The sequence below is a fragment of the Nelusetta ayraudi genome, unplaced genomic scaffold, assembly GCF_046127955.1.
Source record: "Nelusetta ayraudi isolate G7.1 ecotype Tasmania unplaced genomic scaffold, CSIRO-AGI_Nayr_v1 ptg000076l, whole genome shotgun sequence".
Lineage (NCBI taxonomy): Eukaryota > Metazoa > Chordata > Actinopteri > Tetraodontiformes > Monacanthidae > Nelusetta > Nelusetta ayraudi.
Window position 1 is genome coordinate 2,149,601 of NW_027466126.1, and position 15,761 is coordinate 2,165,361.

Sequence of the window (15,761 nt, forward strand, 5' to 3'; positions counted from 1 at the left end):
ATATTGTTGTGAAAAGTCACAGAATAACCTTGATATTATTCTTGTCAATGGCCTGTGTCAGTCACCAAGTTGGGTCTTTTGGATTTAGTGAGTAAAATCTAAAAAAAGATGCTAAATTGCCAATTGTCCTCAACTCACCCCACCCGCTTACCCCTCCATTCCGGTTCCATTCCTGCTTCAAATTAAATATTACAATAGGTTTCCTTATTGATGACATAACGCTGAGACTCTGCCTTCGTAGCAGGAACGTCTGCAACCGTTCAACACGCTCATGTCGGTCCAGCAGTGCAACTGTTATCCTTTTTATGAACACATTTTTTTTCCCCCTTCTGTGAACTTGGCTGGTGGTCCTGGCAAAGAGCTCCATCAACCTCAGTCATAATCTTGGAGAAGTCAATAATCTTGTCGTGTACGCCGGGAGGCTTTTTGGAAACACAAGTGGATGAAATGCAAAATGAAAACAGGAGTGAGATGCAAAAAATAAAAAATAAAACACAACATTGGCAATCACAAATTAGATCCTCTTTGGATGTGTTGACCTAGCTTGCATGATCTACTTGCCTGCCTGATTTTGTGCTTTCTTATTTTGTTAGTTCTTAAATTTTAAGATTAAGTGCACTAGTAGTGAGGCAAAGAAAAAAAAACTAAAACATGCCGTCTGAGCACCTGGCCCCATACCGGGTTTCCTCGGAAGGGTAGACACTCAGTACAGTAGACTGAATGATTTTACAAGTACCCCCCACACCTCACACCCCACCCTTTTTTTTTTGTTCAGTGCACACCAACTGGTAGAATAACAGAGTGTAATCTCTCGCTTGGAGTGACGCGTCTTCGTGCCGTTGGCTACTCCACTTTGAATAACGCTCTGTCTTTTCCAGCCACACACATCCCCTACGTCAGTGGCTCAATGTTGTAATAATAAGTCTCTTTTTCCATGTGCTGGCTTAAAAATGGATTAGCGAAAAAGGTCTGAGCGAGAGTGAAGCGGGATTCTGAAAACCTGGCCACGGATATTGAAAGCCGGGGAGGGGAAGGCGAAATGGATGGTGTGGGCGGTAAACAAGTTGATTTAAGGTATTATGGCATTATGTAAACATAAATTGAGACGACGAAGGGGTTTGAGTCATCGCTGTCTAGCGCTTCGCAAAATAGTGGATGCGACGTATTTGCACTGGCACGCATCCAGCGGAGTCCTTTGTTTTCATTGTGCAAAACAGGTTTATGATTAATTTCATTGTCCCAGATGGAATAAAAAGGGGTCAAACACGGCACCTTGTAATTTCAGCCCAACTACGGGTAGTGATACTTTGTTGCAAGGGCCTCCTGGCCCATGTGTGAATCAATAAAAAATTTTAAATGCTGCGTGTGGCCTTGCCAAAGTCATCCGCAAGCCTGTCAAATGCATCCCGCTGACTTGTTTTGTTTTAGAAAAGCAAATATACACATAAACTATGAAAACATGGATGTTAAACAAAGCTGATGTAGCCCAGGAGGAATTTATTACAAAAAAAACTGAACCGCTGATGTTTTGCAAGTGATCTAGAGGAATTTTGCAAGCAAACCACTGAGATAATCCCCCCACTGCTACAAACCTGCTGAGATTACCGCCAATCCAAATGGCACGTAGAACTGCACAAAATGTTTCAAACAATCCCTTCGCCCCACTACCCCCCTCTTTTTTTGGGACCGAGCCCTCCCAGCCTCAAATATGAACTTGGATAAGGAGATGCTTAGTAAAGATGCAGCGTTCCCTCAAAACAGACGTTTTGAATAAAAGGGGCTCAGTGTAGCAAATGCTTTCCTCAAGCCCACACTGGAGCAACCGGGGGGCACCGACTGGGGCCAGGTTTGCCAGGAGAGACGCAGAGAGAGGCAGAGGACGGATGATTTAGGGTCCCTCTTCCTAATCATTTCTGGAATTTCATTATTTCCTCAGAAAATATTTGTGCAGAGAGAGCGTTTCGGGCACGCGTTGAGGAGGGGAAGAGGGCGGGGGTCAGAGAGGGTCGGATGCTTTGGGTCAGCACTCGCACCGTCAGGTTCGACAATTCCCCTCTTGAATATCTTCTCCACACTACGGGGGGCGCTTTCCGACGAGGGTGGTAAAAAGAGATGCTGGAGCTCAGGGAGTAGGAGGAGGAGGAGGAGGAGGAGGGAGAGCCACCGCGCGTGCGAGTGCGACTATCACATCTGTAAATATTTGCCCGAGGGCTGAGTTAAAGTCTCTATTATGTAAAGTCGGTGACCTGCAGACTTCAAAGTGAGTCCGGACGTTTCATGCGCTGGCATGGAGCTTGTGTACTCCAAGCTCCATGCCAGTAACCGTTCACGGTGCTCTCCCCCCCCGCTGTCCTTTCTGTCTCGTTTCACTCATCCCCCAACTATTTCCCCCCTGCTCCCCTCTCATTGCCTCTCATCGCGCATATTTTCACTCAAGATGAGACGCTCGAGTGGGGGGGTGGCGGATTTTCCACGCATTTGAGCTGCATCAGTTTTCAGACACAGATAAAGGAAAAAATGTGGAATAAAAGGTGGGTTGAGTGCCAGAAAATCAAGCGGCTGAAGGGAGATCAAGGCGTGAACGCACAATCACAGCCCACACCGCCGTGCTAACGCTTTTATATCTGATACACTAAAAGGGGGTGGGGGGATTATGACTTTATCCATTTACACCCCTATTTAACTCGCATAAGCCTGCAAATTTGCCTCGTATTTCCGTGTCTGGGGGAAGCGAAGTGTGAAAGCTGGGGCGAGCTGGCGTGGCGGAGGCGGCGGCGGTGGTGTCGCGGCCAAGAACACTTTCAAAATTGGAGGGGGGCCCTCGGTCGTCCTGTCATCAGGCCGTTCAACACCACAGACCCTAAACTCATCATTCATCTCCGCCTTTATTACTGTACACGTGCTCTCCTCCTCCGCAACCTTCTCTTGTCTTTGGGTTTTTTTTTTTTTAATTCCCTCCTCAAAGGAGGATCCAAGTATCAAAACACCTGGTTCAAGGTTTGAAAAAAGGCTTTCGTTGCTGCTCGTTCAGATCAATGTTTTCAAGAGCAGGTACTGTATATATGATCTTGGTTCTTCTTGGTTACAATGATGAACAAACCACGACTGGTGGCGCCTTTCTTTAAATTCGGAATCACCTCAGCAAAGATTCATTGTTGAACGCCAAGAAGGATTTCCTTGAATATCTCTGACCAATCACAATTGGCCCATGGAAGACTCCTCCTCACCACACTTTCACCCACCTCCGTCCCAAGACTTGGGTCAGGAGGCCTCGGGAGAGCGTAGGTGAAACCTTGACAACAGGTGCTTTAATAAGTGTGCTCGGGCTTTAAAGGGGAAGTGCAAAGTCCTGGTATTTACGCCCGAGCACTCCATTATGTTTTATGGGACAGGGGCTTGAGGTTTAGACGACCAACTGTAAAACACCCAAGTCAAGGGCCCCAGGGATTGGCTCTCTGCTCTGATCTGGAAAACAGCAGCGAACCCCGGCCGAGTCGTAGAAGAGAGAGAGAGAGTGAGCGAGCGAGCGAGCGGGACGCCGTCGGCTGGTGAAAGTCTTCACGATGAAGACTGAGAGGTCCTGGACTGGAGGGGGAGGAGGGGAGACAAAGGCCGAGGGAAAACAGATTATCTGTGAGCCCTGGATAATGCCAGACCTGAACTTCATTTCCCAACAACATATTGAGGCTGAAGAGGGGGTCTTGCATCCAACTAGCAAAGTCTCTTACTTCCATCTGGGAGAGAGGAAAAAAAAGTTGCGATTTCAAGGCAAAAAATTCCTTTGACAGTGATGATTTCTTATCGGGAATGATTTATATATTCTATTAGTTGCCCTGGTAATACATCCATTTTGTGTGTGTGTGTGTGTGTGTGTGTGTGTGTGTCTCTCTCTCTCTCTGTCTCTCTGACAGTCAAACACACGTCAGCCAGCATATACAAACTATCATTTGTTTTCCGCCTCCTGCCACATAATTCATACTGAACAAATTACAGAGCCATCCAGCTCAACCTCGCAACACTGGCTGCCAGATAACATCAAATACCACCAAATCCAAAAGAAAGTGTCAGTAACAAAAGGCCATGGTGGTGAAAACAATGCAAAATATTTCCCTCCGCCAAATACTGAGGGAGGGAAAGTGTGTGTGGGGAGGAGCGGGGGGTTATTATCAGTGGTATTTTAAGAGTAGAGTTTGTTGCAGCAGCACAGTGAAATCTTTGTCTTGTTTTAGGCACAAAAAAAAAAGAAGAAAACAAAACGCTGGGCTAATATGTAAATGGTAACAGGCCAAAATGCTGAAAAACAAAACCCAGGACCTCACAACAATTGTTCCCCCTGCATGCCTGGCACATTGTTCATCTAGAATTCCATAATTAAGGAGGAATGTCAAAGTGTTTGTAGCCCAACTCTCCAGGCAGAGCACAATCAAAGGAAAATAAGCAACCACTTGTAGAGATTACATCTCACTCTTTAGACGTTCTTGTCCTCCTGATGTCTGCCTCGCTTTTCTTTCACCGGCAGCCCCTCTTTTCATGAGCCAGCCCTCCAAAAAAACACCCGGCGGGGAGGCTTGAACTTTTGCGTTTGGCAAGTCGCTTCGCCGATGGATGAAGCTGAATGAAGCGGTCCGCCCGCCACTCGATGAATAGGCGTCTGAAGATGACTCAGCAGGAAAGGGGATGTGGCGGCAATTGAGAGATGGAGGCAACATAAAACCCACCTGCCTCTTTCCCCTCTGACGTAGTTAATTAGATGTCATTATTCAGCTATTTAGCGGCAATTTTAAACAACGACGTCTGCCAAAACGGAAAAAAAAACTCCAGTCTAAGTGTGATGGAGAAAACAGTCTGATCCCCTTGAGTGCTGCTATCACCAGCAGCCGAACCATCTCTCATAGCGGGTATGCTAGTTAAGCTCCAAAAAATATATAAATATACTTTTATAAACATTCTATAAATTTATAAAATTATTTGCTCCCCTTTCTCAGTGCAGAACAAAAAAAAACTGCCCCTTATTGAACTGCAAATGTTTCATCTACTGCTGTGTTGTTTCCCTGTGCCAAGGTACAATCAATTATGCGATTGGAGGTCTGGCCCAACCTTCGTACAGTGAAAACAGGAGATTTATTCCTTCTGCTTGCTATGACTTATTAGCTACTGGCCGCAGTGAGTTCATAAGGAAAAAAAAGGGAGGAAATTGCAAGCGATTTTAACAGCCTCTGCACTGTCTCTGGGTTGCGGCATTGAAGTGGATGACCTCATCCGCACAAATGCAAAGCAAATCTCGGATGGTTTTGTAAATCTTTGTGAAAATCAAGGGAGCTCTGCACTGTGTTTCCTGGGAAATCCATTTGGGCATTCACGTTTTGGGACTTGTACCTGGCTTCATAGGAAATGTGTCTTTCAGTGGTTTCCTGGAGAGAGGGGTAGGGGTCTTTTCCATTTTTCCTTTGCTACAAAGCAAAAGCCATACCAAACTCTTTTCTGACCTGTAGTCGCCCTTATACTCTGTTTAGAATACTGCCTTTTCCGATCCAACTGCTCTGTCCAATCAAGCTGACTTAATTGGAGCCCCTGGGTATGAGGGGAAGCGGAGCAGAGGAAGGTGGGAAGAGTTGCTGAAAAATTCATACCAAAAAAAAGGAAAGAATGGAAGAAAGAGCAGCCTGACCTGTACATTCGCTACTAGAATAATCATCCGCTTGTATTTGTTTAGCCCTGCCTGAAGTGTGGATCACTGATTGAACTGGTCCAAGGCTAGATTAGACTCGCTGCTCCCAGAGGATTCCCCGACCACACAGGCTGGGAGTTGAGTTACACTCAGACTCAGCCCCCAAAACGGTTAGGAAACAGTAGGACTAGACATGGAAAGCTCACTGCAGAGACACACGTATGGAAAGATGTGTTGCTTGATTTACTCAAGGCAAGAGAGGCCACGGTGTGGAGTTGGTTTACCGAGAGTTATTCAATCATGGTGAGCCAAAAGATGTATCAAATTTAGCCAGGAATGCTGCGGTTGGTTAAAGCTTTTCGGTCGAGTCCCGTGTTTATTAAACAACCAGTTAGAAGGACGGCCGACACTGAAAACACAATGACATGCAGTGGGGTGAAGATACTGGACTCACTTGTGCGGGGACGAGCGGTTGAAGCACGTCTTGGTCACATCCGTCACGTTGGGGTTACAGCAGTCGCCGTGGTCATAGAAAAAGTTGTCCCAGTTACATTCGGGATCACAGATGCCGTTACCCTGCTTGTGGTCGGGACAGCGGCTCCTGTGGCCCGACTTGCAGTCACCTGCGTCGAACCCGGTGAGCGGGTGGTTGCATTCCGAGTCGCAGGTGTCGTCACCGATCTTGTCGATGTCGCAGTTGGCCAGGATCAGCCGGTTTCGGAGGGAGGAGTTGGTCACATTGTAAATACTGAGCTCCCAAGAAATGTTATATGGGGAGAAGGCATCGTTCAGCTGTTGGTGTTGCAGGCTGATCTGGTGGTCGCTCACTGTCGGCCTCAGCCGCGCGTCATCCCAGACATTCACCACGCGGTAGCGCACCTTCTTGGGCCGACGGAAGGTCCAGAGGTTGTTGTAGTTCTTGATGACCTCCACGTTGTCGCAGAGAGTCTGGCCACAGGACGGTGGCTCAAGCGTTGTGTCCAGTATTCCTTCAGAATTCCCGGCTACGCTGCCTCCCTGGAATGCCGTTCGCCTGCTTCCTCCATGTTCTGGCTGAGGAAAGTTACCATCCTTCACAGTCAACCACTTCCGCCCCGGGTGCTCAAACGTTTCGCGGATGACTAGCTGAGGTAGATCTTGGGGGTCCTCATGGCCCTGCATGTCCCTGATAATCTGCCTCTGCCCTCGGGCCTGCCTCCATAAGCCCACCTTCTCCACCGACCCCCGGTAGTTATGATTCAGTGCATTCCCCCCGATCATCAGCACTTTGCACTTTTTGGTTAAATGGCTGAAGACATCACCTGACTGCTCCCGACTGACGCCGACTTGGGCACCGTTGACAAAGAGCTTCATGTACACGCCATCATACGTGACAGCCACATGTGCCCACTGGTTTGGTACGTAGCGAGCGTTGGAGTGGATGGACGTGGCTTTGTGGGCACGGTCAGTTTTTAGAGAGAAAAAGAAGCGCGGGTCACGGTTCCCATGTTCACTGACCGCCTGGATGCCGAGCAGCCACCCTCGGTCGCTGGAGGCATAGAAGCATTTGTCGTACAATCCTGGAGAGGAAAAAGCGAGAGACAATGTTACTTTGTCAGAGTGAAAATAGAGTCACTAATTCAGTCACAGCACTTTGGATATTTGAATGCAGATGAGTTTAGGGATCAAATGTATGGATTTGTTTTGTTTTGGGGATTTTCGTTTGGATATATAAGCTGGTGTTATCTTGGAAACTGGGCTGAAGTGCATGTTTAGCCAAGGGAGACCCCATGGAAATATCACTGTGCAGGCTTTTGGTGAACACTGAGGACATTTAAAGCTTTTCGTGTAAATGTCCCTTGCCGACAGAGTAGCCAAAAAAGGCTAGTTTTCTGCCGGAGCCTTGTTTTTGTAGAGGCACTAAAACACCTTTTTCCTGTTTCACTTGGACCGTGTGTGTCAGCTTCGGCAAGGTAATGTGTTTTCACTTCTTAGGGGATCTCTGAATGGTAACTGTTTGTTTAGTACTTGTTGAGGTACGTGCATGCCGGCACACAAGTTCACGTCTGTGTGTTCCTCCATGTGTACGTGTGTGTGTGTGTGTGTGTGTGTGTGTGTGTGTGTGTGTGTTGGGTAACTCATGTTCACCGTTATGTGCATGTTCCTGGACCTGTCAAGAGGGTGCACAAGGTTCCAAAGTGACTTGATATTTCTGACAATGTCCATGTTAGCACATAAAGGCTGGCAGTATGTGTTATGAGTCTAGCAGTCCAGTCTAATTACAAGAGTATATGTCTCAGAATAATTGCAGGTAGCTATGACTCAACCCAAGAACCTTTCTGGTAGTCTCCCCTAAAAAGTTCCTCAACCATTCACCCGCAGAGGAGGTTGCATAGTGGTAAGGACTCTGGGCAGTACGCCACATACATATACCCTTCATATTTGTCTTTATTACCTTGACTACAGTCAGATATTATGAGCTGATTAGCATTGAGATTATCCCCATCTTTGCCTCAACACTCGCATCCTCATCGATTAGTCCACCTGAGCCTGCAGTAAGTGGCCGGCTAATGGTGATTGCGGTGAGCATTTCACCAACTTTGACCTGCCTTATAATGATATGCATTCATTAGCCCGGTGCTTGAGCGGACTGATGTTCAAAGAGCAAGAGCCGGGTTCAGCGTCAAGGTCATTCCTTTGGGCGGAAGATGCTTTCAGACTTTCCACTACACTGGGAGGGGGGAAAAAAAGCCTTCCCATCTGTCAGCCAGTCCACTCGAGGCTAAAAGGTGTGCTAAAATGCTCGTACGGTTCCTCGTGTAAACAGCTGTCATAATTCTGCCATGCTCAATTAATCTAACGTGCTACACTTTTCCAGACCTTACGCTGCGCCTTCTCCAGCTCACGGCAACACACCTCTACACACACACACGTGTGTGTGTGTGTGTGTGTGTGAGTGTGTGCATTCCTCGGCAGCCGCGCGCATACACATTTGCAACCATAGGCAAATACACGTACTTCCACGCGTGAGAATACGCTGAAATACCTTGTGTATACATTTGTGTTGCTTTAATATCGCAGACATGAAGGGATTTGCATGTACACACGGTAGAATAGTAGAGCGCTGCACTGTCAGGTTCAAAGGGGACCTTTCTCACATTTGCCATTTGTCTTCTCCAGAGAAAAACACACAGAGAAAAGAAAAAGGAAAAGGTGAAAAAAGCACATAGACACAAAAGAAGAATGTCACCGGGACTTGATAAAAAGCAGGGAGGCAGCGAACAATGTGGAGTCGGTTTACTCTCGAGCTCCGAAAGGTCAAAGACTTTACACAGTCATAGTGAAAATGACCGTTCAAGCCAACGTGCCCGGCAAGACAATGGAAAATTCCACTGATATTTTAGAGCAAACTTTGGGAACATAACAAGGACATCAATAATAAAAATGTCAAGCCCAGCACCTCAAAACACTTGACTTTGGACGTTTGACAGGGGCGACAAGTCCGACACTGAACCAATTCAAATGAATGGCAAGGAATGATTTACGGACAGTTGGTGAGGTAATTTAAAAAGTGCCAAGGAAGGCCTGGTACTGGTCACTGCTACGTGAACACTGAAGGGTCCAAGTGGTTGAACCGACCAAATCGAGCAGCTCTTTGGAGAACCAGAAATTTCTCCCCACGAAAAAAAAAGTCAATGTTCTTCAGCGTTACATCATATGGACTTTTAGTTTTAGTGTATGTGTGTTTAATGGACATTTGAGAATCTTACCCAGTAGACCTGAAAACCTATTCTAAAACATCATCTTGTCTAAATGTATCCAATTGTGCTAAAGTAAGACGTGAGCACTGTTTTTTTCTTTATTTCCACCCTTGACTCTTAACATACAAAATTTATTTTCACACCAGTGTTAGCGTAAATCATTACACCAGAAGACAGAACCAAAGTACATTTGTTATCGCTGCAATTATCCGCCAACGTCTACAAATAATCGTCCCCAGCAGGTCATGGAAGAGAGCCGCCGTCCCTCTTGGGATCGTTTTCCTCTGATCCTTTGATGCGGGACAGCGCAACATTACCCGGATACAAGAGCTAATAGGGCACAACAAAGTCTGCGTAACATTTGGACAGACGGATGTGTGCATGTGCCTGTGTGTGTATAAACTCATTCAGCGTTACAAATGTTTAAACCTGGGATCAATTCTTACCACATGTTACTGTCGCACGTGGGAAATGACAGCATATCATTACCTCACGCTATTGTGGCCATCCCTGCTTGTGTTTGAGGCTGCGTTCAAGGAGTAAACTGTGAGGAAGTAACATCCCAAATCCTCATTTGACCTATCTACCTAACGTGTAACCAGAAAAGGAGTTAAGATCCACATCCTGGGCAACTGCAGGTATATGTTGATAAATGCATCAAACTAAAAACATACATGGTTGTTTAATGTTGGGTCATGCCACCGGGACTGTGTTAATGTTAGGCGTTGGGCCTTTTAGTTTGTCCTTGTTAAAACAAAATTGATTTTCCACTGAGGCCTAGCGTGAACCTGAATTTCCTCTTTTCTAAATTTATCATAACAACTTTAATGAAGACACTGAGCAGTTACAACAGTGTGTATGCGTGTGTGTGTGAATGCGTGTGTGTGTGCATGTGTGTTTACAAAAAACAAAGAGCAGAACGACCTCATCAAAGAGGGAAGGCAGAACACCTTTATATATATATATATATATATATATATATATATATATATATATACATATATATATATACATATATATATATATATATATATATATATATCTACATACTAAAAAAAAACCCACAGCAGTTGTGTCGGGATCAAAACAAGGGGATGGAGCGTTTTTGGAGGCACTGGGATATTTGAGGTCTGAATTGGATTTAAAAGATTAGGTTTTAATTGAATGTGTTTGTTATCCTATTTGTTCTCTCGAGTTGCCCCTCTTTGGCCTGTGCACACGATCTGAGCTCTGCTTTTTTTTTTTCTTTTTTTTTCTTTAAAGAAAAAAAAAGGTCTCATAAAATAATAAAATATATGACAAACAGGTAGATGAGGAGTCGGGATTGAGCAATAACACCTGTAAAAAAAAAAAAAAAAAAAGAGGTGTTCCACATCTGCAGGATCCATTTTTGGGGAGAGAGAACGTGTCTGAGGTGTTTATTCAGGGGTTCAGATTTATATTTTTTTTGGTGTGTTTTCCTTCGAACCACATCACGTTATGCTTTACAGATGTTTCTGTTATTGTGTCCATCCTGTGAAGAGTCACTCGGGTCGCAACAGACCCTCTCACCCCCCTCCCCCACTTTTTTTTTTTTTTTTTTTTTTTTGGTTTAAGAGTCTTGCAAGGGATTGGTTTTGCAGAGCATGTCCCTGCCAACTGGCTAGAGCTGCCTCAAAGTGTATCTCAGTAAACACACACACACACACACACACACACACACACACACACACACACACACACACACACACACAGGCACTATGCGTGCGTGTGTGTATGCGTGCATGCATGTGTGCAGGAGGAGGAGGGGTGTTTTGAAGGAGCCAAGCAGATAGGAAATAAAGGAGCGTGTAAATTTACTCATACGGTTTCGTAAAGTCCCCAACTGTGCACACTGGCACACAAGAGGAGTTCAATTCAGTTCAGAAGCGAGCCATCTGCACAACTCCCGTCAAATTGTGAGTGCAACGCCCCCTGTCCGCAAGAGGACGCAACAAAATGTTCTCCGGTACTGTAATGTTTTGTGGGGAGGTGGAGGCTGATGAGGGGGACAGAAAATCCGCACTGTTCAAAACAGACGATGCAGAGTAGATTTTTTTTCCCCCTCTCGCCTATAACACTTTGCTGGAGTCTCTTTACGCACAGCTGCAGGCGTAGGGCGGGAGGGGGCGAGGGGGGCAATAAGGGCACTGAGCATCCCCACGACAAAGAGGCATCTCCAAGCCCTGGTGCGCGCACGTCTGCCCATTTCTCGTTAGAGAGTATAGTGGCAAAGTGGCCGACATGTAAATAAATCAATGTAAAATAAATGAAAAGTCACCCGGGAAAACGCTCTTCTGTGCGCTTCGACCGAGGGTGGACAGGGACAACTGCGCAAGAAGGCGAGGCGCGCAAAGCACGCACAGAAGGCGGTTGTTTTCACGCCCCTTGCGCAGAAGGGGGAAACCCTGCTTGTGTCCCGTAACTCAGGTAGCGAATCCTGAAAGGTGTCGATGTTTGGTGCGCACGGGGAGGCGGGAATGGAGTCAGGAAAGGGAGACACTCGCTGCTCGGCTCGGCGGCTCCGAGTGCTGCTGTGTGCTGACTGCTGCGTGCGTGCGTGCGTGCGTGCTCGGAGCGCCCACAGACGCGGGAGCTCCGTGCGCGTCTGTGTCTGACGTGACGTGCTCGCTCACAAAGTTTTGAACATTACATCATAGTTTTAAAATAGCCGGATGGGCTCGGAGAAATCACATTTTTTTTACGCACAGTGACATCAGCTGCCGGTCAAGTGATGCGGCATCTGATAATGTGGCTGCTCGCGCGCCTCAATTAGATCCGAAAATCACACGCCGCGTGCACGCAAGCGTTTCAAGGCAAACGGCGAACGGAATATGCATGTTATCTTTTCTTTTCTTTTCACCTCTTTCCAAAATAAAAGCTTCACACATTGGCAAGCTTTTTATCGCCGCAACTTCAATAAATTTCCCTTAACCCTGTGATTGCACTACCTGAAATATCCGCTATACTTTTCAGAGCATTACATCATTGTCTAGTCGGGCACATGAACTCGTTCTCAACTCGCACAAAACTGCATGTTGCTCCGCGAACACACTTTGAATGGAACGCGACACATTTCGAACGTTTACGAGCTCAACTTGCGCCGGAGTTTTCCCCTTTAATTCTTTTGAAGTGAAGAGAGAAACGGGCTGTAGGATGTCCTACCTGCGATCACCGTGGGCGATCGTTGACCTCCCTCCGGTTTTATCCACATCTCCAGGGTGAAATTTCCTCTGGGTATCTCCACGCCTGGCTTGAGCCGGAGCTGGTCTCCCCTGCCGGTGAAGTAGACCGATTTCCCGCGATCCGAAGAGTTTTCCTCCGTCAGAGCGGAGCGCCGGCGCTGCCGGAGCAGCCGCCGCTCGAAGCCGGGCAAAGAGCGCTTGCCCCGGGGCAGGCGCGTGGCACAAGCCCCTGGGATGGTGGCTTTCGCCTCCCTAATGCGCACCAACTCCCTCTTGGATCTCCCCTTTCTCCGGACAGTCCCACACTCTGATCCAAAACACAAGAGGAGAATCACCAGGCAAGACACCCAGGGAGATGTCCAAAGTTTCATCTTTCGTAGGAGGAAATTTGAAAAAAAGAAAAAAAAAGAAAAAAAAAGAGAAAAATATCTATTTAAAAAAAACAAAAAACAAGTGGATAACTACAAAAATGGAATGTATGTCCACAATGTTTCTTCTTTGGAATCCTCTTGAGTTATTTTTTCCCTCCTTTTCCCGTCCTTAGAGCGGCACAATGTCAAAGCGTGCAAAAAAAAACTGTCTAAATAAACATAAAAAAGCTCTGACGCTTATTTGCCTCTTTATAACGCAACACCACCAACAACAACACACACACATACACACACACACTCAAAAAAGCCACGACCCCCCCTCTCTCTTAGGCATAAACTACTCTGCTTGCCTTTTCAAAGGATCCCATTTAACCAAAGGGATGACTAATAACTAATCGATCAAGAGGGGGGTCCGGCCGATACCCCCCTCATCCCCTCCGGAACGGCAGTTACTCGCTGAAATCCACAGTTGTCCGCCAAGCTCCTGTCACACCTTTTTGTTGTTTCCCTTATCCTACCCGCAAAAGAGCACAAGAAGCGGCACATATTAATTTCCAAAGCAAAGTGACAACAAAGCGACCTCTCATATTTATTGCAGGAAGAAAAGGGAAGGGTAGGAAAAAAGCAGATAAACTGCAAAAAATAGAAATATATATATATTTTTTTTTTTTTTGAAAAAATGCTAGAAAAAAAAACCTTCCCTTTTTCCTCCTTTCCCTCTGTGTTCCTGAACACACAGAAACACACTGAGGGAGAGAGAAAGAAAAAAAAAAGTTGAAATGCACTACAATATGTGCCGCTGCCAATGGGAGAACGAGGGACAGAGAGCTGCAGAAGTGAGCATCGCGGTCCTCATTGATTGCCTGGAGCAGATAACAGTTGGAGGAACCGGCCGTCCGCTTTAGAGGCAGTTCTGTCCAAGTCTGGGCTTTTTCTTTTTTTGCAAACACCAACTCATGTTTCAAATGTTCCTCAGCTGCGTCTCTCACTGTGTGTGTGCGTGCGTGTGGGTGCGCGTGAGAGAGAGGGAGAGAGTGTGTGTATGTGGGTGTGCGTGTATGCGTGCGGGTTTTTTTTTTTTTTTTTTTTTTTTTTCAAAGTGGGAAGTCACACAGGTAGGCAACTCTCACTGACGGCGGTTCCCTCCATGGCACGTCGTGATAGGATGGTGTTTACGGCGGCTTGGAAAAGGCGCATATGTATCCCTCTAGCGGCTGACAGTTTAAACAATTCAACCGCAGCGCACAGCAGAGCCGGGATCCTTCAGTAAAATGATATATATTATTATTACTCTCGCAGATATTCACATTTTTCTTCACGTGCTTTATTGTGAAAGGCTCGAATGTGAAGTTTCTTTTGACGTCTTCTGATTTTATCTTTGGAAAAGTTTATTGTTATTTTTTTATTTTTTTGAATGAAAATTGATTAGACCAAACCTAACTGAAAGAAAATAACATGCAGATACAAAGATCATGCCGAACAAATGTTCAGATTAAAGGTGGATTTGATATAAAAATGCAAATGTGTTATTATTTTTTCTTTTGAACAACCAAAGAAACTCTTTGGCCTGAGGAGGATGAACTTTTACTTAAAATAAAAAAAAAAACCCTCATCATATAGATAATTATCCATTATATCAAGATCCCTGTTAGCTTCCTTTCAAAATAAAATTATAGATGATGGAAGTAATGGGAGGAGGAGGCCCATGCCAGCACTTCTCCTCTTTTTCTTTACTTAACTTAATTGGATTCATCATACGTCTTTTACCCCCCCTTCAATTTAAAAGCCTGAGCGTTTCTCTTTTTTCTCTTAATCCAATTAAGGAAATATATCACTTCTACCACCACACTGTTATCATTGTGGGAAGGGGGAGGTTTGTAGGAGCCGAGGGGTGTGGGGGGGGGGCTGTAAAAGATTAGTAAACTTCCAGGTTGACTCATACGCGACGAGTCATGATGAGGTGGACAAGAGTCTGGAAGCTTCTGCTGGGCAGTGTGGGGGTCGGGGGTGGAGGGTGGGGGGGTCTGACAGCTCCTTTACAGTTAAGTTCCATAGAGACGAGACTCATGGAATGCCGGCGTTTCCTCTCGCTTCTGCTTGTTTGTTGTCAATGTGTGTTGAGACAGGCCAGAGAGAAAGGTGGTGTGTGTGTCGGGGGGCACCTACAATAAAAAGGGGAAGAGAGGACAAACACTCAAATATTTGTTTTCTTCTTCATAGTGCGTTGCAATTCTGGAGAGGGAGGGCGTTTTTTTTAGGGGGGAGGCACATTTCTCCCCACCTTTTGTGCCTCCAGCAGGGGGCGTGGTGACATATCGAGGGCCGTCCTCGCCCTTGAGCGCCACTTCTTACTTATGGCGGAGCACACCGTTAAGACTCTGTTAAAGTTTGCACGTCCCAACCTCGACACGACAGGCTGTTTAACGGCCGACGCATTCAGATATGGTTGGGTGGCAACAGGTCGCCACCGCCACTGCCGATACCGCATGCAGCGGCCACTGCAGCGGCATGCGGTGAGATGCATGAGGGAACCATGGGAGATGGAAACACTGGAAGTACACGCTTTGTGTCGGTGTTTTCGACCAATTCAGATCTGTGAGCGCGTTGTGCTGAATGGCGGTTGACCGCCGAGGAAAATGGAAAATTTTAAATTGGAAAAAAAAAAACAGTTGTTGTCGGGTTTTTTTTGGTCCTTTTGTAAACCATGACGTAGTAAACATCCTCAGCTGATGAGCTGCACAAGATCAGTTTGACTTTCTCTTGGCCTTGCAGCAGCGTT

General features: G+C 46.2%; 1 protein-coding gene across 2 annotated transcripts in view; it reads right to left on the reverse strand.

Moving 5' to 3' along the window:
- Positions 1-13,872, reverse strand: part of pappaa (pregnancy-associated plasma protein A, pappalysin 1a) — a 77,080-nt gene extending 63,208 nt beyond the window's left edge. For both annotated transcript variants that reach the window (XM_076043667.1, XM_076043666.1), the window contains exons 1-2: positions 12,592-13,872; positions 6,123-7,227 (exon numbers count right to left, since the gene is read on the reverse strand). In XM_076043667.1, the coding sequence (XP_075899782.1) occupies positions 6,123-7,227; positions 12,592-12,982 (1,496 nt within the window). In that variant the 5' untranslated portion in view covers positions 12,983-13,872. The remainder of the gene's footprint in view (positions 1-6,122; positions 7,228-12,591) is intronic.
- Positions 13,873-15,761: the final 1,889 nt, after the last annotated feature.